This window comes from Pholcus phalangioides, unplaced genomic scaffold, assembly GCF_987345545.1.
Source record: "Pholcus phalangioides strain wild (caught in Gottingen) unplaced genomic scaffold, Ppha-v1.0 ptg000015l_1, whole genome shotgun sequence".
Lineage (NCBI taxonomy): Eukaryota > Metazoa > Arthropoda > Arachnida > Araneae > Pholcidae > Pholcus > Pholcus phalangioides.
Window position 1 is genome coordinate 48,952,903 of NW_028301608.1, and position 25,783 is coordinate 48,978,685.

General features: G+C 32.7%; 1 protein-coding gene across 3 annotated transcripts in view; it reads left to right on the forward strand.

Annotated features, from left to right (window-relative positions):
- Window positions 1–646: 646 nt before the first annotated feature.
- The window catches only part of LOC149076142 (cell adhesion molecule Dscam1-like), a 600,278-nt gene continuing 575,141 nt past the window's right edge, over window positions 647–25,783 (forward strand). The window contains exon 1 of one of the 3 annotated variants that reach the window (XM_089243689.1): window positions 647–1,277. In XM_089243689.1, coding sequence (XP_089099815.1) covers window positions 1,211–1,277 — 67 coding nt within the window. In that variant the 5' untranslated portion in view covers window positions 647–1,210. The remainder of the gene's footprint in view (window positions 1,278–25,783) is intronic. The other 2 variants (XM_089243687.1, XM_089243683.1) reach the window with 2 other exon arrangements.

Consider the following 25,783-nt stretch of genomic DNA (forward strand, 5'->3'; position numbering starts at 1 on the left):
TAACTCATTATTTCTTTCTTTTGTTATGAAAGAAAAATTTAACCGATTGACGCGAAATTCTTAGTATTTTATTTGCAATTAAATGAAACACTTTTTGAAGTCATTTTGAAAATCTGACTTTAATGGTCATGAGACCCATTAAGGTTGACATCTTTCGCGTCACTAAGGGTGCGCATGTACAAATTTTGTAGCAAGTAAAAAAAAACAGTAAAACTTTGAAACCTTCTCTTTCAAATTCTTTAAACCGTTTGTCTGTATCTTTAATAGATTTTTTGCGAATATTTTTTCAAAAGAAGTCTGGGCTTCTGGACCACCCTGTATAACAACTTCATCCACAGTGCCTTCTCAGCATTTTTTTTTCCTTTAAATTTTAATAATGATTTTGCACGGATCTCTAAATATCAATAAAACTATATGTAATGTCTTCAAGATGTTATATAATTTTATCCAAGTAATTAAAAATTTCAGAGCGCTATTACGGATGCTATTAACGCGTAATATATTTGAATATTATTTTGTTTTAATACAATTTTTTTTAATCACCAAACATTTTCAGCGGCGACGGTGAATTGCAATTTGGCGCGTAGTTTCCAACTCTTTGTTGGCGATCATCAGCGAATTCAATGCCAGCGGGGAAAAAAACATGCCCAGTCGATAGACTGGTGTAGAGAAAGATCTTCTCTGCCGTCAACTCGCAGTTGTCGCGAAACACCGACCGGCAACTACGTTACACCATAAGTTCTGTGCTACTACTGCTGCTGAATTGGTGTTTAGTGTGTTTGTGTAAATGTGTGTGTGTACATTTTTATTAACCAACCACCACTCTCGTCTTTTATACCCATACTCGACTAAAAAAAATAGAGAAGGGAAAAAAAAACTAATGGACATATAAATATCACTTAACATCATTTTACGAATTCTCATTCCGACATAAAAAAATTATGGAAACAATAATTGTCAATGAAGAAGTAGTTATAAAGTGTCTTTTATACAAATTTTTATTAGTGAAACTACATTTATAAATCAAAGGACGAAAAACGAGGAATAAAAAAAACAATCCTCTACATTTTTTTGTTTTTGTTTTTTTTTGTATTTACTTCCCGTTGGATTAACTTAATTTCTGTGTTTATGATCCCGAGTGGAAAAATTCCTCGTGTGTCAGGAGTTTTTTTGTAGGAGAAATTAACTGCAAATCTGGGTGTGGACAAATATGGATGTTAAGAAGATCATTCGAAAGTCTTCGAGGCAGCTCATAATATTGCAGCTGTTATGTACAGGTAGGGAAGAAGTGATTGTTCTATATTTCCAAATATTACAATGTGATTCATCTTTTTAACTGGAATTATTCTAATAATGGATAATGTGATAATTTCTGTCTTTATAGAAGTTATTTTTCAGCACTGATTTCTATCTAGGCACTTCGAAAATTATAGAATTATAGAAAACAGAATGTTTGAATAATTACGCTGCATTTTAACATATGCATTACAGAGAAACGACTATAATCCTACAATTTTTTTCGCAATGCCTGACGGTTGGCCAATTATGAGTCACGAACGGTAAAGGAAACCAAACTGTGACGGATTATGATGTTAAAAAATGAAGTTCTCGATTAAACAGGCTTTAAAAAAGGCTAACTATTTTTGTGATTTGACACTTGTAATATTGTGAATCACGATTTTTTTAAGCATAGATGAACCCGGTTTACATCAATAGATCACTAAAAATTTAGCTGAAAAATTTTTTTTAGTTTGATTATTCAATTCACTTAATCGTCATTTATGACGGCTTTTAGTAGCATAATTTTTCAGCTATAATCATATTTTGAAACTATATGATGAGTATTATACTCATTCACTTGTATTTAAAATAAAATTAGAAATTTTCAGCTGTTCTGATTTTTTTTGAGTATTTTAAGCTCAGATAGACGAGTACTTAACGAATTCCATTAAAATTCCGTGACAGCAAAAAATTAACATTGGGCTTAGTTAAAAAAATACTATTATATAAATATCCGAAATATACTGAACAGAATAATTTATTTCTTAATATAATTGAGAAAAAATAACACAAAATAATTTATGTTATAAAAAAATTAAGTGAATTGTTCCTTTCACCAGTGAAAATATTATTTATATGAAAAATTACATGCAATTACTGGAATTACATAAATTTACATGAAAAATAGATTTTTAATGTCATCAGTTTGGCAACAGCTTTTTTCAAAAAATTGTATATTTTTTACGATGCTTATGTAAGGAAACAAACCGAAAAAAAAGACGATTCCATTCAAAGTTTTCCAAGTATGTAAATAATTTCGAAACTGAACTTGAATAATTCAGCAATACTTACTGATATGTCGGCATTTCATTAATAAACTGGGTGAGACTCAAGAGCTCTTCCTTTATAATACTCGGAATATATTAATCAAAATTCTTTATAATAAATATCGTGAATATATATTTATAGAAGATATATATATATAAAATTATAATCATCAGAATAAAAATGCTCTCAATATACGCCAGAAATTTATTATTTACCGGAAAGAAAACTTCGACTCGTGTGCATATATGATCGAACAAAAGTTCGTGTTTGTCACTTTCGGGATTACGTTACAGCATGAATTATTAACACTCATGAACCATGATACATTTCGCTTTCATTAATTTTTTATACTTGGACTTTTAGACCATATTATTTAAATTTTCGAAAAAGATAACGGAATGTATGACATGAATAAAATACAGTACGTATATACTTTTCCATCTCTATTGGAATTTTTTTTTCATGTGGATGTTTCCATTATCTATAATAATGGATGGGAAATTGTTGCAGGAAAAACAAGTATGTGGAAATCTTTGAAAATATTTCATTCGCGGGATTCGAAAAAAAGAAATAATATGTATATATAGCTTTTTGTGATAATCAGAACTTGTTTCATGGTAGTTCTTTTCAGAATGTTTTGATCATTTTATCGCATTGCTATCATTTTATGAACTCGGGGGGTAAATAAATTAGACCTTGAGCTACTGTCCTCACATATTATTTAAATATTTAATCTTGACGCTAAAAATGGGAATGTACTAAAATAAGTGGCAAAAAAAAATAAAATTCAATATCGTTAATCGTGATTGGAGAATGTGGAATATGAGCTGGTTGTTATTTTTTTTTCTCTACCTTAGATTACCAAAAGGGATAAATTGAGAGGAGCTTAATTTCAAAATTTCCACATTTTTCCAAAATGCACTTTCTTAACGGTTTATGAATGTTTGCGATAAGGTCTGTCAGATTATGCAACCAAGATTAATCCAACGGGAATATCTGTGATAGAAATAAGTGGTCAGTCGTTTTTATCAAAAAGGAACAATATATTCACCTTTTTCATACACACGCTTCGGTATTTTTCATCGCTCGATAACGGACACTCATGTTCGCTAACTAGGGGAGTGTCCGTTAATGGATAAAAAGGTCTATTAAGTCCCGTCTATGTAATTTAAAATTGTGTCCATCAGTGTAGGAGTCTGCTAACGGGAGTGTCCGTTATGGTAAATTACACTATCGTATTATGTTAATGGCGAGAGGGCAGTAAGGGTACTTTCCCGGGTTAGTAAAAACCTTCTGGAATTGACAGATGTAAAAATTTCCAATTTGACTTGTGACAAGCTCAAATTTTAATCGAAAGGCAACATTTCCAGTAATTTTTTTTTAAAACAGAAATTTTCCAAAATTCAAACGTGGATGAAAGTTGATCAATTCAATTTAAATTTTCAATTTTATTATCATTATTATTGTTACAAAACATATAAATCACACAAAAAAATCCATCAAGGAATCCTATAGGATCCATACACACCAGTTTCATACGGGTATAATCATTTCCAATAGTTGAATCAATAACATAATTTATGTGTATAATACATACACTAAAACAAAGTAAGAGGAAGAAACATAATATTTAAATATTCTTCTACTATTCCTACCATGCTATCTGTTGGGCTATTTTCTACTTTTGTAAAACAAACGTATTCCGGAAGAATACGTTTTTTACTTCTACTATTAATTTCGCAAAAGAAGAAATGTTCCCTTTCTGAAAATATGGTCCTTTATTACGCTTGGCTACACAGCTCTTCATTACGGCGATCCTGTTCATTTGTCAGTATTTCCTACCCTATTCCTAAAATATTTTTTCCTCGTCTGTCACAAGAAGGTTGGTGTGCTAACCACTCTGCGTGGTAGCTTTTCGTGAGAGCCATATGCTTGTGTGGTTTTATTGGTGCTATATTTCTCTGTTAAGTGTGAATAACACATCTTTTAGAGCACTAAGCCAGTTTCTAACACAAGTAGCATCCGAACATCCTTTGGTAATAATTTTTTGATATTTTACTGTATACATTGAAACCTCGATATAACGATATTCCGCAACAAAGAAAAAAATACCGTTGTGGAGGGGTTATCGTTACATTGAGAGGAAACATTATCATCACGTGCCATCAAATTTACAGTGCTTTTGTCATCTTTTCTAAATCGGCGTTGTTAGTACCACCAAAGAAAATGCACCTTTGAGTATTTTTTCACCGCAAAATTTTTTAACTGAGAAGTTGATAAACAAAATTCAGTTAGATCATGCCCTGTAAAGAGGTTTATCGCAATACATTTTGGTGTGTCACACAAAAAGTAATGATACCAAAAACTTTATCAACACTTGAGGTGACCAGGTAGTACCGAATACAAATACTATTAGACGTCCTCGGTGACGAGTTCGGAAACATATTGAAGGGCAATTCGAGCGAAAAATATATAAAAACAAATCGTTTTAGGGCGGTTTCGAAATCTCCTAAAAAAATGTCATTATAGAGGGGTTAATCTTAGTAAAGGATATCGTATGAAGAGAAGTTTGACTATGGGCGATTACAAACAACATTTGAAAATGTATCGTTATGGAAGGATTTATCGTTATATCGAGTATCGTTTTGCAGGGAAATATCGATATATCAAGTATAATTGTTGCGAGATTTCACTGTTTGAGGCTGACAACCGACGTCCTCTCACTGGCCGGGTGAGCACCCTAGCAACTGAGAGGACGTAAACACGATAGTCCACGCTAGGCCAGTTGTATTTTCTCTCTTTTCTAAATACATCTTCCCATCATCCAGCTGTTAAAAACCTTCGTAACGATTTCACTGTATCCCTTTTTTTATCACAAGAACTCATCATACATATTCAAAGCACATTATAATTTCTTTCCTGAGTATGAATTGTAAACGATACGATTTATGAAACTCCGTATCAATATTTTTATTAATCTCGTAAATGGATTAGAAACATTAAAAAAAATTAAAATATTTAAAAAAAATATAATGTTTACAAAAAAATTTTTTTCACCATAAATAGTTGAAAGAAACAAAACCCGTTAATACGTAATAAAAAATCAGTTAATACACGTTACTATCGAAAAACAATCTAATACCTTCAAAAACTATTTTGAAATCAAAGAATTAAGTAGCGTTCCTGGAATAGGTTTCGGATTGGATTTTTTTTAAAGATAATGCGAGAAAGCGGGGAAAAAAAACTAGAGAATTAAGGATAGAATATAAATAATTAATATTTCAACGAACAAATACTTTTTTCTTTATAGGCATTCTAAGAATTTTATTAAAAATTTAGAATTTTTTTCCCTATATAATGGATGTATCAGACGAAGTATTTATATTCGAATTTATGGATACTCGTCAAAAAATGTATTGGTTTCTCCCCTATAAGATATACAATTTGTTCTGATATGTTTTTTTGTTATTCAGTTTGTTTTTAGTGTTGCAGAGTTTGATATCATGTGCATCATTTAGATGTGTAGGAAGCGAGTGGGATTTCCAAGAATTTTTCATGAAGAGGGGGGCTCTAGTGGCACCAATAAATAAAATCCAAAATATGTACGTACTTGAACTGAGTTTTAGAAATCTGTATGCATTCTAACTTGGTGCAAAATTCTTTTATGCCGTACATCAGGAATCTACAACCTCCTGCTCGCCAAGAGGTTCCTCCAGCCAGTGGAAATTGTTCCGATAAAAAGTAAAAATACACTCAATACGATAAATGCTTAGGCTAATCCAGGTCCGAAGCCAGAAATTTCGTTCGGAGAGGGACCACTTTCATTTCGGGGGGGGGGGGGGGCAAAGTGATAGAACAATAGATAGGGCCAGCTTTTTTTCCCTTTTTTCGGTAATGTTCTCACATTTCTGGGGGTGAGAACAGAGATCCCCAAGTGTCTGAGCCCCCGAGTGGTTCAGGGGTAAGATGCTCGTCTTCCACTATGTATTTTACCATCAAGGTCGATGGGTTCGAATCTGGGCATGGAACGTCAGAAGCAAGTTCTTTACCTACCGGGCCTGGGGCGTCCACCGATGGACGGAGTCTTCATTTCCCATCCAACTACACTGGTTGGAAATTGCCATATGGCTGTAGTTGGTGTGCAGTAAAATAGTAGACCCCAGAGCCTCGCTACGGCCTTGGACTAACCACATTCCCTTTATAAAAAAACTCAGTGAATCACGACCTATACAGCTTATCCCCAACTATCGCCAAAAATTATCAAATGCAAATTAAGTTGCTAATTATGGCCAAAAGAAAATGTCAAAGGCAAGTCACTAATTGCAGCCAAAATAATTATCAGTCTATAGCTTTCAAGTCATGAAAAAAAAACGTAATCCTAATGCCAAAAATTCAAGTAAACCTCGTTGAAAATAAGGGGAAAAACGGAACATTTTATCAAGAAGTTGAAACGACCAAAATTACGAAAATGTTCCTTAAATGTGGGTATATGGTCATCATATGAACACAAGTTTCTGGCCCGCGAGCGACAGAATTACCGCATATATGGCCCGCGGACCGAAAAGGTTATGTACCCCCCTGTCTGTACATTAGTCAAGATAGTGCATAAAAACTGTTATTACTGAATAGTTTTAGAAATTCTTGACACTTTCCGAATCTTCCAGGAAACATTAGTTACCTCACCAAATAAAAAAATTTGAAAACTACCAATACAATATTTACTGCAAGCAATATTGCAATCACTTTCAACTTATAATTTCCCTCATCATACCAATATCTATAATTGGATGAAAAATTTAGAATTATATACTGAATTTCTTTCTAATATTAATCGACAGTTTATGGAAGTTGAAGTTCAACCAAATTGAGATATTTATACAGACTTTTTGCTCATGCTGTAGCTATTTATATGATAGAAAACATTTTATTACCGTCTTGAAGATTTCATGTATAAAAAAAACACTTTGATATATAACTTATAAGTATAACGTTTTTCTTCCAAAATGAATATAATCGTTTAGGATCGTCTTACACATATTGGGTTTCCAATTTTCTATCGTTTTGGTGGTCCTCACGTAGGGGGAATCGGCTTATACACTAACGGACTTATACATAAGTATATACGGTAAATTTTTTAAATTACTTTCGAAACTCTATTTTTATAAAGTTTTATCCTTTTTTAAAAAATTCAATTATTTAAATCTTTTGATAGAAATAACTTCCATTATTGGCTTTAGTCAATCCACAATAATGAAATATCTCGGTAAGTCCACTCAGAAATGTAATTATGATATATCAAACTCCTGTTTCATGATTTGAACCGTTGGAAAAAGATATTTTCGCAAAGGGTATATATAGTCATTTCTATACCCCGAAAAACATTCAATAGCCGTTAACTAATACCGGCTAAGTGCTATGTTATGTTGAATAATAATGGGTTTTTATTAAATATGAAATCGACCCTGATGATAAAGGGATATTTCGCATTATTATAATTCATTCCACGTAATTTGAAATTTCAATTAACTCTTTGAAAGAAATCTGCGATAATCGTAGAAATTTTTGTTTGTTTGTTTGGTTTGACTTAAAGCTATAATTAATTTCTCGCGTTAATTTTCTCAACTACTTAACGCGTCTTATTCATTCATATCTTGAAAGAGAGAGAGTCCACGCAAAATATAAACAAAAGTTGTGTGCCTTTTACACTCGCTAACCGAGTTTGGGTCTTATAAAATCCTTTCATTTACGCCTTTTAGAAATTAAAAAGTAATTTTTAAATTATATTTAACGATGATTATTCTGGAAATGAATATCCCTCGTCCAGAAAGAGTTTTAGAACACTAACTCGCTCCAAGTCGAAATTTTCAATGTGAATAAATCGGATCAAAAGCTTTCTCGCTGAGCTGTTAGGAAACATTCAAATACAGAGGATATAGAAACACTTTTGCGGATCGAAATTTCAAGGAATTATCCAATGCTTTTGACAAGTTCTACAATAATAATTACTTCTCACTCCGCTGATCACGTCTATGATGATTGGGAAAATGGAAATAATTGAAATACATGAAAAAAAAGAATATATAAATCCCTTTTCTTCCGGGTGAATGGATTTCGATGACTTAATTACTCAATTTTCTAAATGAACGCTGACAGAATCTGCTGTTAGTTTGTTTTCATACGTATATAAAGCGTATATAAAGGCAGGGATGTATGCTCGATCAAAGAGCGTATGACCGCAGTCTGGAACAGATGATTGTGGGAAACAATTGGCGAAACTATAAATTCCTAGGTGACGTTGCATTCTTTTTGAAATATATCACGAGATAAAGAACACATTTATCGGAATTTGCACTAATTAATATTTAATAAATTACAAAAATTAATAGCTCAAACAATTGATATTTCTTCGATGACAAACGCAGCGATATCGTTGTTACTCTTGCAATAAATAATTGGTTACAATAATTACGGAATAAAACAATACTAATAATACGAAGAGAGAAAATGCGTGAATGAAAGAGGAAAAAATAACCAGTAAAGAAAACTTTTATGTTTGTCACCGTAAGTAATAGCTTAATATTAATTATATTCTAAATTCTGATAAGTTATTCGAATTATAATTGATAGCAGATTATCTTTACAGCTAGATATTGCACAAAACATCTTTTGATGCTCCCGTTATCTTAAAAATTTTAATTAGTACTTTCTTAAACTTTCAACTGGGAAACACTGAGAATTTGTTTGAGCAGGTATAATTAGCAAACTAGCTATAATACCCGGCGCTGCCCGGAGGTTTCTCTGTATACTTTGTGCATGCACAAAGTGGCAAACCATTGTAAGGAGTAAATGTATCTCGAAGGTATTTTTAGGAAACAATTGTAACCAAAGTTAACATTCGGAAAGTCATTGTTGAGGTCTACGAACCATTGTTTCTTGACTGTTTTTCGCCCATTTCGGGCATTTGCCCTGCTCTGGCGAAGTTTTAAAGCAGACTATCATTCAAGTCGGATTTTTTATGTTTTGGTATATATATGCAAAATTTGGCGATGATTAGTCTAAAATTGTAGATTTGTATGGAGAAAAAACACAGACACGCAGAAAAAAATCAATTTTATATAAAGACAAGGTACCCTGAATGTATCATGGAGAAAAAAATTATTGTCAGCGTTAAAAAAAATGCGTCACAAATACAACAAACACACTGTATGTACAAATGATTCACATAGATTAATTAGAACAGCATATAACTGCCATATAGCGTTTACCACTCACTTTTCTATCCATTGTTGAAGAAATGACAACAATATTTCTCCCCCACACGATATTTCACTCCAAAATGTAAGGGTTACCAATCATCCTTGCTTATCCTCTCAAGTGTGATTTTGAACCATTCTGCTGGTGATTGTAGAAACTTCATAAACAGCTCATAAGTATAAATCTGTTTAGGAGTCGCTTAAAAAAAGCATCAATGCCGAAACGACCTCAAAATGTCAAATGCCATTACCTGAGAAATATACGAAACTACGGTTGCTTAAAAGCAACACGGTCGAATAAAGGGTTGAAAATATCAAAAGATATCCATTACTATTCTATAAATAAATGGAAATTATTTTGTTACAAATGCTTCCACAGTTACAAGCGTGGAAAACATTCAAACAGGGAGAATAATTTGCTGAAAATTAAATACTAAAGAAATTCGTAGAATTCGTTGAGTACTTTTCAAATTTGGAGTGAGAGTGAATGTGATATCTACAGGTGTGAGAGAAGAAAATATTTTTCCAAAGCTGCGATAACAAGTGGATAGTACAGCTTAATTTAAAATTTTGGAAAGAGCTCATCTCTCTGTAAATCCCAATTTTTCATGAGACAACTGAGTTTTTCTATTGAGTTATTTGAGCAGTTTTTTTAAATTAACGTACAGTTGTTGCTTATTTTAGAAAAAAAACTGCTCAAATAAGTCAAACGTATCAACAGAAATTTAGTTGTTTTGTATCATGAAAAATTGTAATTTTTAGAGATGAGCACTTTATGGAATTTTCGCAATTCAGTTTTACCCTAGTATTTTTCACATGATAAGCAACGCTTATCGTATTTTAGAAATAGATGGCATTTAAAAATAATGAACTACGTTGTGGAAGATATACGATAAGTAATAAGCTTAAAAATTTCCGCTTTTTAGTACTTTCGGTGTTACCACATCTCATAACCACATATTTGATGGCTAATTCTTTGTATTCTCAGTCACTGACTCTGCAAAGTTTATGACTCACTTTGAACTGAATAAACATGAGTTCGACGTTATCGCGCACGGAACGTGAACAGCCCAGCTTGCATAGCAATGCCTCTCAGAGAAACTCTGAGAGTAAGAATCCAATCGAAAATGTTGGGTATTTAAAAAAAATCGACGGACAATCATTCTCTTAAAAAATGTGCAGTTCATTTCTGAACATTTTAAAGACGGGAATCGGGAGAAGGTAAGAAGGTCCGCCGACTAACACGCAACGCTTATAAAATACATTCCCTTTCAAGCTCTTTTTGCCCTAACATCTGTGTTTTTTCACCTGGTCATTTAGAGTCTTTCTGGAGGAGAAAAAAAATACTTTGAGGTAAAAAAACTCTTATGATGAGGTTTTATTTTTTATTTTTTCAGGTTCATTCGTAAATCATGACGTATTAAATGAGTTTGAACATGACTTTCAACACAATTGGTCTTGAATTAGTAGCCATTATTCAACTTCAAAATCTTAGAGATCAACTTTCGAAAATCCAACTTGCGTTTAATATGTTTTTTTTTGTTTGAATCAGATTCTTAAATAGACCTCGATACATAAAGATCTCCGTATAATGTCATCATTTTTAACGTCACCCGGCCTATAACGTCGCTTTTTATTGGTTCCTACCAGCATAATTAGTGAATTATTAAGCCACCTCGCCTCCTATAAAGCCATTAAAGAAATTTTTATTGAGTTCCTAGGGGTGACGGTACACCGAGGTCTGACCGTATAGCTATTATATAATATCAAAGGTTGTTTCAAAAGCCAATGAAACATTTAAAAATGTGTGTTAATATTTCTTATTTATGCGTGTGGATTTTAGCTGTATAATGGTGGAAGTGTTTTATTCTTTCTTCGAAGCACGACACTGAGGTAATGTTAAAACCGTATCTCAGACAAGGCTATTCCATACATACAAAAATATCGAATTTGAACACCGTTTATTTTTCTCCGTTTTAATTTTTTTGATTCCATATACTCGGAAGCTTTCTGCAGCTGAAGAACAAGTTTTAAATTCCAGTCAGACGGGGTCGGACTGAGATCCCAGTCCCTTGCTTGCGGTGCATTAAACCACCTAATCGATGTATGAGGGTCTGCAGTAAAACCTATATCGTGACCAAGAATCTTATTTTTAAAAATATAAAAAAAAAAAGTTCAAAGTTTCACGCACAGATGGCTGTTGTTCTGTTCGTGATTGGTAATCATTGAGCTACTGAAGATACGAATCATGCGAATGACCACAATCCATGTTAGCAAATTTATGGATTGTAATTAAGTACAAGTATGTGACAGGCAGGCACAGGACGATTTACATAATTAGAATGTGGCAGCTGCAGGTATTAAAAAAAAAGGTTTAAAATTCTAATACACTTTATATATTTCAACTGTTCGTGTCAAATTTTTTGCTATACTATATGTGGATAATTTTTTCAATCGAAAGTATGCCTCTAGGATCAGCGGTTCTCCAATAAAATGCGGCAAGGGGGAATTGAATAATCAACCTGTACACAAGACTTTTTTAAATAACACGATTTTATTTCAAAAGCAGTGTTTAAATAGCGTAATTAAATTAATTCAATCTGATTTAAATAAATTGATTAAACTCTTCTTTAAATTAAATTCGAATATCTTTTGAATTTTTAAAACTTCAAGTTTATATTTTGAATTCGTGCATTAATATATATATATATATTTTTTCATTTATTAAAAATCCAAGCTGGGTTTTCAAATTATCTTATCTGCGGCTTAGAAAAAGTGTAGACTCTTGAATGATTTATTAAATGAACGTCTCCGCAGAGTTTCTTCAATATCAGGCACTCAGTAAAGCACACGTATTCTCGATAATATGGCGGTGATTAATCGGCCGAAGAGAAGAAAGTTCTCGAATTCTTTTCCATTTCGGAAAAGTCACGTTCAAAAATCCATCTTTCAGGATGAGGCGAGCGTATAATATTTATATATCTATTTATGGGATTATTCTCTCAATTGGTGTATCACTGATATTAGAATTGAAAATGAGCGAAATTTTCATGCGGGTCTGTCTGAATGGTTATTTGCGATTTTGATAATATTATTTTATATCATACTACATTCCTCCCGAACCTCGATAGAAATATCCGGACATGTGTTCTATGTTCTCGATTGTTATAAACATAATTGAATCGTTGTTTCTGGATTCAGACTTAACATGGTTGTGGTAGAATCCAACGCAAACCTCTCGATTATTGTGATGATGGAGGTGGTAGTGGTGAAGCTATCGTGGGATAGATTTAACCGATGTAGCTTTAGTTATCGAGTTATTTCGGCTTGGAATTCCCTCCTATGAGAATTTATTCACGTCTCCAACAGCCCAGAATCGATTACAAACGATGCATCTGCTTCTTGGCAGGATTCATGCTCGAGATGTTATTTTGATTGAATCAGGATAATGATTTTTGGAAGCATGTTTCGAATTGTAGAAAGAGTGTCTTTTTCACGAATGCTCTGTCTACTCCTGGATTTTGTAACAATTCAATAGAAATTTACTGGTACATCTGTGATTGCAATTGATTTTTGACGCTTTTGAAGTTTTTCCAGGCAGTTAATTAGCTCGTGAAAAAAGTACCAAAATCAAAAATTTGAATACAAATGTATTGGTACAATTTACTGGTATTTTTATTCAATTTAGTAATTGAATAAAAATTTACTGGTGCATCCGTGATTGCAATTCTTAATTTTTTGCCACTTTTAAAGTCTTGAAGTTTCTCGGGACAGTTAATGAAAAATAACAGGCTCGTGAAAAAAGTACCAAAATCAAAAATCTGTATCACATAATTTAACGAATTTTTGTTCCGTTGTTATGCGTGTTTTGACACATTAAGACGCAGATTTCACCACAATCCAATCGGCATGTTTTCTTTTTTATTATAGGGGGCATACAAAAATTTCAATTACATTTTTCCGAATCGTCATTTTTTTGGAGAAAAAGAATCAACCCATTTAGAACATTTTGCTCTCGTTGTTATTACTTTTTTTCATGTTTTAATTCAATTACAGGATTAACAGTAGAATTTATAATTCGTTCGGACACTTTTGACAAAACACTTTTTAATTTATTTTATACTATTTATTCTTTATATTTAAAAAAAAAAAAGTTATTCTTAAAATTTTCTCCGTTAAATTAGTCAGATAGTTATGATAGAATTGCCAACCGTTACCGTAGACCAGTGATTCCCAGCGTGGGCGTTAACGCCCCCTTGGGGGCGATGGAAAGTTCCAGGGGGCGGTAGAAGCTACGGGTATAACAGGATCCTATGGGTTAGATTGCGATGGGTTAGATGGGAGGAAAAAAATTCTGAAGAAGGGGGCGATGGGACAAAAAAGGTTGGGAAACTATGCCGTAGACCGTGATACGAAGCACCGTGTTTCCTCGCATCCTCTCCATCTTTGGAATGGAGTGGTGGATTTTTATGTAAGGGGCAGTTCAAGTATCACGTCAGTAAATTTTTTTACCATTTTTGACCCCCCCCCGTCAGCAAAAGTCACCAAATCTATGCCCCCCACCTTCCCTCTTTGTCAGCAAAATTTCGTCATCAGCTCTACCCTCTGCCCCCTAACGCATATTCGTGGGATCAGAGATGTACGCGGGGGGGGGGGGGGGGGCTCGACCATCAAAAATATATTTTTTAATGCAAAAATATATTTCAAAAAATTATAATTTCTGCAGAAAATACCCGTATATATATGCTATTATTAATCAATTTCTATTAATTTCAACTCTGTTTGAAGAGCTCAATGTTCTTTTCAAGCTATTCATTGCGACCCCCCCCTCTAAACCATATATGATAAACCCTTGGCCCGCGGACCAAATATGGCCCTGGGGGTTATCTGATGTGGCTTGTCCCCTCAAACCGAATTTTGCAAAAAGGAACTAAACGACACATTTAGAGATCCCTTGAGTGACATGTGGCGCTGTTTTAGAGCACGTAACCGGCACCCATTGCGGTGCTACATCACTCAAGTTACCCGCGGCGCATTCTCAGATTATTTAAGTGATATGCGGTATATTTACGGATCACTTGAGTGATGCGTGAAGCAGTTCCAGAGCACTTAAGCGGCCCGGACACATTTCCAGATCACGTAGATCCGCGAAACATTTACAGATCACTTAAGTTGCTCTGTAGGGGACTTTTCAATAGGGGGAATGTTACTTCAGGTGCCCGCAAACTATCGAAAGGTTTTTCTCGTTTTTGGTGCTAAGAGTAAGATGACATTAAGAATATTTTGTATTTTCGTTAAGGGTGGTTGATGACGTAAGCATCATACACCCCACTCCCCACTTGTCATCAAAAGTCAGCAAATCGGAATTCCCCCCTCGATGCTGACGTAATATTTGAATGACCCCTAAAACAGACACGTATTATATTGCATACCTACTACTTATTATTGAATAAGTGTATGGAGAAAATTTCGTAGAAAAGACGACAATTTGAAGAGGATAATCTGGGTTAAATAGGGATTAAATATATGTATTTTTTTATATTATAATAATTTATTCAGGCTGCGCCCTGGCCACATTTCTCAAGCTCGCTCATTGAATGTTCTCGTATAAAGGAAGAATTTCTACAATGTTGAATTACAGTTTAAATCAAATCAAGAAAATTTGATCGGGGAAACACTATTTGGAAATAAAATACATGCTGTACAACATCCGTAAATCAAAACATGACTAATTATTATTGTTTGTCCAGTTATTAAGTTTCGGTATCACACATGTGAATTTCATTTGCTTTGCTGATAATTTGTTATGGGTAACTATAATTTTAAAATAAACAGAAAAATATCAGGGACGTACATAAATTTCAAGTTTTTGTATATTTCAAAATAGTCATTAAGAAAAACAAACGGGTGTTCATTTATTTTGCTATCGTTACTAATGAGTGTTCATATTCTCTACAATTACAAAATTAGCAGTAGAATTTTATATTTTTTTTCGGATATTTTTCGTGAAACACCTCGTATGTATTTGCTCTTTATATTGGGAAATATATATATATAGATTTATTCTTCAAAATTGCTAAAACTGGAACTTCAATCTTATTTGTCGTACAATCGAATATTTATAATCGACCCGCCGAATAATTTTTACCGCTTTCGGAAGTTTTATTTTTTTAACTTCTAACTAAAAAAGTTAGGAACAATTCTGTTTCCATAGCAAATATTTTGATATTTTTCATATGCTATCAAAGACATTTGCCTCACACATTGACATAAATATTTAATTTACACTGATGAGAAAAAAATTGCCTCATCATACTAGAAAAATTGCATTTTTTCACGAGTTAAGGTATATTCGTAATAAGGTGGAAGGGAATGTGATGGGTACTTCCTTTCTCATGAAATGGTCTTTTAAAAAAGTCTGGGAAACATACTTCAAGCGATCCATGGCGACATTTCCACCGAGCTAAAGTATAGCAGAAGAAAAAAAATCATATTCTACACACTAGCTAACTTTCTTACCCGATAAGCAGTCATAACACATACTTTGTAGAAAAGGAGGAAGGAATACCAACTATACTGATAATTTTACGCTCCACGTAGCACTTCATAAATTCGAGAGTCTTGTAAAATGATTCTCGTCACCTCCTTCTTGAATTTCGTTAGTCTTTACTTTGTTGAAGAGTTTCCTCGTGAGAGATATATTAAAGGGGAAAAAAGGATTATGCGTAACGTAAAGTAAATAAAAAAGGACATTGAAAACAGTAAAAAAAAAGGATTTCAATAATTTTGGTAATTGAAAACAGAAAACTACGCAATTTATATTCCATTACCGTAATTATTTTTTGAATAAGCACGGGGGGGGGGAACATTTCCCGAAAAGGAAAAAAAAAAACATTTGTGAGCTAAAACGCAAGTGCCGCAGTGGCGTAAGCGCTGCAGTCTTCCACGATGTGCGGTTTCCCAACTTCGACAAACATTTAAAAAGTATTTCCGCTGAGAGTAGGCAGATGATACTTATATAACATGAAAATTCAAACATTTACCATCTTCAAATCAGAATATAAAAGTCATATAAAGGAATATAAAAGTCAGATGACAGCACCGCAGTGCAGAAACTAGAAACAAACACGACTCTGCGTGAACCGATTCGTTGAAATTCCGCAGAGCAATGTGCATGAGGTGCACGTATGGTTAGTAAGTAATCATTACATGATGAAACTTGAAAGCTAGCTTCATTTCAACTAATGTTTCCTCAAATAAGAATTTATTAGAGAATATTTTTTGCAGAATCAATTCTGAATATTTCAATTACAATTAAATGGGCAGATGTAATTGAAAATGAGATAGCGTCCGTCGATATATTTTTAGGATTATTTTGAGAGAAATATTGCTTAACACGCATGCAATTTTTTAACATGAACATTATTTGCAGAGAATTTATTATAATCATCATAACTGAACCATAAAAAGGCTTTTTTCTCTTCAACTACTTTCAACTTTCAGCATCATCAGCATTTTCAGTTCAGTCCTTTTTGCTTATACAGTGAAAACTCTTTAAATTAGCCACCCTCTGTTTCTTAGAAAACTCCAAGTAGCTTTCCGCGCGAAGAAAGGCAATAACAGATATTTTTTTATTGAAATGAGGCAGTATAGACGGAAAATATTCCGGACCAGAAAATAATTGGTTTTATAGAAAGCTTTTCAAGAGAGTAAGGCTGTTTATAATTACTGTTTAAATTATTATCCGATGTATTTTTTCACAATTGTATAGTTAAGTTTCTGTGAGTGGGTACCGAGTAAGAGAATAAACTGGCTAAATGGATAATTTTCTCTTCGGGATCCCGAAATAAATTATCAGATAAATATATACCGTTTTAGTTGGTATAAGCGCTACACTAATTTCTCATTTTTAATCAGAAATCTTCAAACGTGATATTTATTATGTTCCCTGAATGTGTGTGTGTGTGTGTGTGTGTGTGTGTGTGTGGATACAGAGTTTCCCTATTGATTTTTTTCGTGTACAACTTCGTTTGCACAAGACGTTTAGAACAAGGAAGCTCAACCTTTAGGAAAGTACGGACCACTCCAGTGGTTTGAGATCGTGTCATGGGCCACTTAATTGAGTGATCTGGATCTATGCCGAACGCGCGCGCGCTTTTCTCATTAATATGTAAATGTGCCGCGGTTCACCTAGATGATCTATAAAAGTGCAGTGGGGGGGGGGGCATTCAAGTGATCTGGAACTACGGGTCTCTTAAGAGTGATTTATAAATAACGCTTGTGACTCAAGTGGTCTATATATGTGCCGAGAATAACTCAAGTGACCTATGTATGTGCCACAAATAATTTAATTGTTATGGGAATGTGTCGCGCACCTATTAACTCGTCTGGAACTGTGCCGCTGGTCTCTGAAAGGATCTGTAAATGTACCGAGGTCTTGTCAGTGGACCTGCTAATGTGCCACGAGTCATTTAAAATGTTCATAAGTGGGTTGCGGGCCACTTGAGGAATGTCGAACTGCACTGCACATCACTTAAGTGATCTGTAAATATGCCATCGGACACTCAGATATATATAAATGTGACGCGGAACACTCAGAGATCTGGAACTGTGTCGCACGTTACTCAAATGATATGTGGATGTGCCCGGATCACTTAAATTATATCTGAAAATATACCACGGGTCCACTCAAGTGATGTGTAACTACAAAGCGGATCACTCAAGAGAGATTCGTTTTATGTCTTTCAGTTGATTTTCACAAAATTAAGTTTGAGGTCACGGGCCATATCAGATGACTCCGACTGCGATATTTGTCCTGCGGGTTATAGGTTGACCATGTATGGTTTAGAATGTGTGTTTATAATAGAAAGTCACACATAAATACTATATTTGCACAATTTTACAGGAAAGTATATACTGCATAGATATAATGAAGCGATTCCACTATATTTTTAATGATCAGAAATGGAAACATAACTTACTTACATTTTTCCAGGTTTCAATTTTCTAATACAAGAGGTTCGATTATGCTTTTATTTTGTCACAAATATAATATAATTTTTTTACCAAAAAAAAAAAAAAAAATACGTGGCATAAATTAATGCACAATCCATAACATCCACACGAGTTACTACCATTCGTCTTGAAATTACATTTTTGCAAATTAATGTATGAAATGCATTCGTCGGAATAAAAGTGAAACTTTAATATCATTATTTCAGAAAAACATACCCTTGGAGGAATCCAAAATCTAATAGAAATGAGAAATTCCCTGGAAAAATCTTTAATAACTCAACACTTTCTTCCTCCTACCTTCATTTTTATAATTAATTTAAAACATCGATATTTTTCTTTCTTCAGAAAATGAAAAACATTTTATTTTTAGTTTAGGATTTCGAATTTTCTCGATGTATTTGGAACATGATACATCAAAACAATATTTATATTTATTTTTCATGAATTCATCTACCATTTTTTTTTCATTTGAAAATAATACTAATAAATAAATAAATAAATATATATATATATCTATATATGTTTCTTGTAATCATTTAATATATATAAAACATAGCGAACTGTACTTTTATATAAAATCAATTGAAAAATAATATTTTTACGCTATTTTTTTGTTATTATATATGTTTTCTGAAAGAAATCTAAAAGAAAAAAAAAATGAAATGTAAGATTGCAGTAATTTTTCTTTATAATAATCTAAAGAAAGAAAGAAAGAAAAGAGCCAAGGGACAAGTATTTTCTAGATTTCGCAATTCTTTTTTACTTTATACTTAATGGTGTTTTCTATTGCATTTATATTTTGATGGGATGAGAAGAAAAAACGAAATTCAACCTTCTTCTGTGCTTTCGGTAATGCATTTTTATTGATATCGCTCTGGGCAATTTCATGTATTGTTTTTGGTACATATATAGATATATTTTTACAGTTCAATACTACCTTATATTTTTTAAAGAATTTTTAAATATACTACAGTTACGTATAGAGTAGTTAGGAGCATAATTAAAAAAAAACTTATTAAAAACAACTAACTTATACACTACTTATTAAAACCACTTATGACATTTTTGTAATTCTTGGCAAAATGTTGTGTCTTTTTTTTTTTTTAAATTTCAAGAGGCCAAATATTTAAATAATATTTTACCAACATAGGATACTGTGGCTTTTTGACTTGTTACAATTAACTTGTAACAAGTCAAATATATGTTTCCTCATAAACTGAAAGAGAAAGACGAAATTTTGCCACCTTCCAAAATTTTAACGAACGAGATTCCTAAATGCAGACAACTCAATTTCTTCAGAAAATTTGTTATTGATTTTTAAAATGTGTCCAGGACGGTCGGTTCACCCGTAATGTATGATCCACTTTTTTTTGTCATTGGAATTAGACATGAGTGAACGCCAGAACTCAGAAACGGACTTTTTTCACGTTACCGAGATCTCTTCCATCTCGGCAGTTTGAAAATTAATGCTCTTAGAAGATGGTGGTAACTTTTTACCGAATTGTATAAAATTATTAGTATCAAATTCAAATTATTATTGATGATCAAATTAAATCGTAAAATTAATTAAAGCTATTTTGTCTTCAGCTTTGAGCCAGTGCGATAAAATTACGTAATTGGACTTGAGAGCTTGTTTTAATAACTGAAGTGATTTGAAATTATCTTTAACGAAAAAAGAATATAGAATTTTTTGAATTTCAAATTATTTATGTTAAAAATTAAATAACACTAAAAATTTAATGATAGAAAAAGGTTTTTATTCATGTAGTATATGTTTTATTCATTAGAAAAAGGAGTTTTTTTCCTCTCACACGATTTCGTATTTGATCAAAACATATCTCTCTCTTCAGTTACTTGATTCTCTAAAGTGCATTTCAAGCAAAAAAAAAATTCAGCAAAACTTAACGCTGTTACTCAATTCACAGCTAAAATAATACTTTGATTCATTCATTTATTGATGCGTGCAATTTGTGAATGAAAAAGATCCGAAGAATTCAAAAATGTGAGACTTTCATTTGAATTCAATTCACTATCTCGTTTAAAATGGGAAAAAAGGGAGAAAATTTTGTGTATACACACTCGAAACATTTACGTAATTTTAACGTATTAAATCTTTACACACACGTGTGAATAAAACAAATTTTTCCAAAGAGCGTACTATTCTTTTTGATTTTTATAGGGTTTGTATATCCAGGAACTCGAGATCCGTTTCCTTCATTAGACATGAAAATGTCGTTATGCAAATGAAGTGTTAATTGATTCGGAATGTGTAATGGAAGGGTTCAATTGAATTTGCTGTCAACCTAATTTAAAAAAATTCCAGATGCTAGTCTAGATATAATGTACAAAGTTCATTGTTAGTTTGTATGAAATGTTTGCATTCAACTGTTTGACCTATAATTTGTGAAAAAAAGAAATGAGAAAAATATGTTTTTTCCTTCAAATACATTTTTAAATGGATTTTATATTCAGAAATCATTTCATTTTTTTAAATGTCTGTTCAGTTCGTTGAATAGAAACTAGAAAATATTTTATAAAAATAGCGTCTTCAGGTTCCACAGTTATTTCCGCCATTGTTTCCTGTGTAAGTGCTCATGTTCAGTCTCTTAATGTGTAAGATTTAATGTCCAGTATGCCAACATTTCCTTAAAATGAATATTAAACGTTTTCTGGACGCTTGACAAATTCTCTTAAACAATTTTAATAAGAGTATAAGAGAGAAAAAGTGTAGGCAAATAAGTATGGCTGGAAAGCCGCTCATTGGCTTTGCGCCTGTTACACGAAGTCATTTTGGAGAATGGCCAACCGAGCATTTCTAAGTGGAAGAAAGAGTGTTGTTGTGTTGTCATAAACACTCACGCATACACAGCACGGCCCAGACATTCTGCAATCACCGACTTCCTAAATGAAGGATTGACTCAGTGACAGAGTCACAAGATTGTTTAGTAGCGGGAAGTTGATTCCCTTTACAAGTTTGAAATATTGTGAGAGAGACGCGCTTTTGAAATAACATCGTGTTCCACGGGATTTAACCACGGCAGTCATTATTTCTGAAACGTTTGACTTTAAAGAAATACTTTTGAGTATTTCGGTTGGGATACAAACAACCACTAGTTTACATATTATTGTGGTAGTAGAACCAACTGTTTTAGAATGTTTAGAATGGAATTTCTACACTTGCATTTACCATGTGACATTCTGACAAATGTCATCTAGTTTATATGGAAATCATAAACTGATTTATAAATTTGATTTAAGTTTATCAATCATATTATAGCTTTTCGGATTCATGTAAGACTTCTGCATTTACTGTAATATCGCCCACTTGTTTAAAAATTTGGTTTTTTAGAGTCTTGCGGGGCTTGTATTGATGTGACTCGTCTAAAGAAAGTGATTATGAACATTATTCTGTTTCTTTCAAATGACAATAAATTTGAATGCATTTCAACTCAACTCTGTAGAACCGATTGATTTTGAGCATTTTCTGACAAAAATTTGTTTGTAAAGTATGAGAAAATAATTATGAGTAATGACAGTTTAATCGCGGAATTTGAATTTCATTCTTTAAAGGTGATACGAATACAACACGATCATGTACTTGCTTTTATTTCTTGTTGCTGAATTTTTAAACTTTTATTTGATATCAATATTTTTATGGGTATTTTCTGTTTTCTTTAGCCACCTCGTTTGCCTGTTGTGATAAGAGAATTCAAAAATGTTTTTAACTTGTTTTTTTAAATATTTTTGCCTTGGGAGGGAGCTACACCACTCTGCGTACGCCCCTGTGAGGTAGATACGCCAATTTTAAGTTATTAAAAAATTTACTGTAATTGTCTTTCTTTATACTGCAGCTCCTAAACTCACGAGGAGCTTATTCCGGAAAATACCATACTCGTATATTAAGAAAGACCACTAAGTCCCCGATTACAGGAGTTATTTAAATTTTAAATTGACAATTGCTCAAAAAGCTATCACAACGTGAGTAATCAAGTAGTGAATGCTTACTGGACAATGCGAGGCCACGCCCACTGGCGCATGAGTATAGTGCCTAATTGATTGAAGAAAGGCCTGTTCCTATTCTACTTGTCTACTTAAACACAAAATCACTTCATCACTTACCAAATAAACAAACCCTTGTAAACCTTGAACCTTCACTCATATATCGGAGTGCCGTAGACAAGACATTAAAACCCGTGTAAATAGCCCTTAACGTCTCCATATAAAATAATTGACGACTTAAAATTTAGTTAACTACTAAATCACTCATCCCTCGAAAACGGGGCTTTAGACAATAAATTTTTCCATTAACGGACCACGAACAAAAAAAAAAGTTTATAAATTTTTCCTGATACAATTTAATTTTATCAATTACCTAATTCGATAAAATTTCACAAAAAAAAATTTAAAAAAAATTCCAACCACAAAGTTTACTGTTACTTTCTCAAACGAGCTGATTACTAAATGAAACACAATCAAGATACTTACCAGACTCATGTTTTATAACTTTACGTTCCGTCATTCATCGGTATTATAATAGACACAAAAACACATTTAATACCTACATTCACTATTCTTTTTTTTTTTCTCTTAACATAACATTAAAGAAAAAAATTGAAAACGATAGTAAAGTCTTTAAAATCAAAGTCGTAAATATCCAGAACAATAACTTTCCCTGGAGATAAGCTCCATTTCATGGATCCTGTTTCAGAGCAAAAAAAAAGCAAAAAAGATTTTAAAAAATTCTGGATAATTCCCTCAAAAATATCTTTATTGCTTCTTGAATTTTTTTTTTCAACTTGTTTTTATTTGACTTTGGAATGAAAAAAAAAGATTTTTTTTGTCTGTTTCTAGGCCGTAATCTCATACTATAGCTCTTTTAACTTTATTTGCATAATAAAGGTATTTAAGTGACTTTGCTACGGAGAGATATCTCACTTCCCTAGAAAAACTAGCATCACTATAGTGTCTATTTTTATTTTTTTTTAACTGAATGGGACGTTGTTTATGAAGGCGTGAAATGTGTCCACGTACATTTGGATGCTTCATTTTTATTATCATTTCAAACTTAATTTTTTTTCTTCTTCCATCCTATTCTCGTTTGTTTATGATTTTTATGATCTTGTAAATGTTTCGGAAACCATTAAATTGTATATATATATACTTTTTTCTTTTCCTTTTTTTCATTTTCTAGAATCGTTTTCTGCAATTCTGACATTCGGAAGTCATATTCGATTCGTTATTACCAGTCTCCTTTAATGGAGTTTATATAGATATATATTTTCTTTTCCTTTAAGATAAGATTTTGAATACTCGAATAAACTAACATTAGACAGTTTGTTTTGCTTATAAGTTTATTCTGACTTGTTAAATGAGTGTAATATTTTAGTTTGGATTGTATAAACCTTTATCAATTGATGAGATTTTCTTTTGGAGATTTATTTGCTTATATAAAGTATATATTTGCTTTAATTGAATCAATGATACTACTGTAGATTAGTAAATACGGTTTTTTTATTATACATTTTTAATTGAATTAATTTATGAAGCATTCTGTTATTTTTCGAGAGTAGTTTTTGTTTTAAGAATTGATTTATTCTATTAATGTGCTTTTGATAGCAGTATTTTTAAATTTTTCCGTTGTCAGAAGCAACGTCTTTGCCAAAAAGTCTTAAACTTCTCAGATATTGTCGGTCAAATTGATACTTTCCATGGAGTTCGCAGGCCTCAAAGTTGCACTGCAGTACTCATTTTATTCAGACTGAAAAGGGGACTTTGCGTAACGCACAGTGATGTCATAATGGATGGATCAAACGGGCTCCAAATTACAGAATAAATTTCAACTTTCATTAAATATGTTTTTTCCTGAAAATTATTTAAATTATTTCCTCTACAAATTCTGAAAAAAAAAATAGAATGATAGAATGAATATATTTCTTCCGATAACTCTGAAGTTATTTTTCTCATTAGTTATGAATTCCCATCAATAATGAAATTAATTGTTTCACTTATTCTAAGCTTACTCTCACTAAATTCTTTTTTTAGATGATCACTTTTTACCCCTCGAAACATTCTGGGTCCAGTCCCCGATATAATTAAGGCGACAGTGTTCATAGCCCGTCTCATCCTGGAGGCGGGTCCCTTGGCCGAAATCTTTGGGAGGCACCACACCGGTATTATTCTCGGGCTCTTCTAAAAAATTTATAATATAAAAAACTAAAATAATGGATTCATCATTCATACCCAGGGCTGGATCCCTCTCAGTTTCACAGCAGGAGCGGGGTGGAGGGGGTACACGGCACTCGTAATGTAATAATGTTTTCCCCCTTGTATCGTCATTTGATGTTGAGAGCAGTTATTTTCTGGGAATACTCGACGGGCCGCGGCAAAATACTAGGATCACATTTAGTCCACGAGCTATGCATTAAAACCTCGGGTCTTCGCTATCATCTGGGAACAATAACTCTTTAGAAGAATGTATTCCAGTATGACTGATATCTGACGCATTTTCAACATAAAAATCTCGCTGTTTAATAAAATTTGGGTGTCGATCCAATAATTGACGAGTACGAACTTGGAAGCCCAGTTGCTACTGAGCCCCAGGTTGAAGATGCCTGGCGTGAAGTAATTACTGCAAGTAAAATTTTTACATTGCTCTCATGAATTATCTCGAAATTCACTTAAGACCTAAAATATTAAAATTTTTTGCTACAGCACGAAGTTTTCGTTTGTTACTTGTTTATATTTTGTCTTCATCAATCATTCAAGGGGTATTCGTGATTTTTTAAAAGTCAAAATAGAAAGAAAAACCAACAACGAGCATTTCAAGTCATCGTTTAGTATAGTATGCTTTACATAACTCTAGTGCGTTGCTTAAAATTCATGATTTATACGTGATTTTGAACTAATGTGTTACGTGGTTACTGGATGCATTGAAGTTCGCTTTTCTACAAAGGAATCATATTCTTAAAAGATGTGGGATGCGTTGATGATGTCACGTGGACTATATTTTCAATTAAAATAACATTGTTCTAGTTATGGAATATGTAAAAATCAAGAACGATAGTTTCAAAGGGGGAAAAAATCAGATTTCATTAAAAATGAAAAAGTTTTGAATAAAGTATGACTGTACATACACACACAAGTAACTTGAGCGTTGCTTAAATTATAATCAACCCCGACGAGAGAAT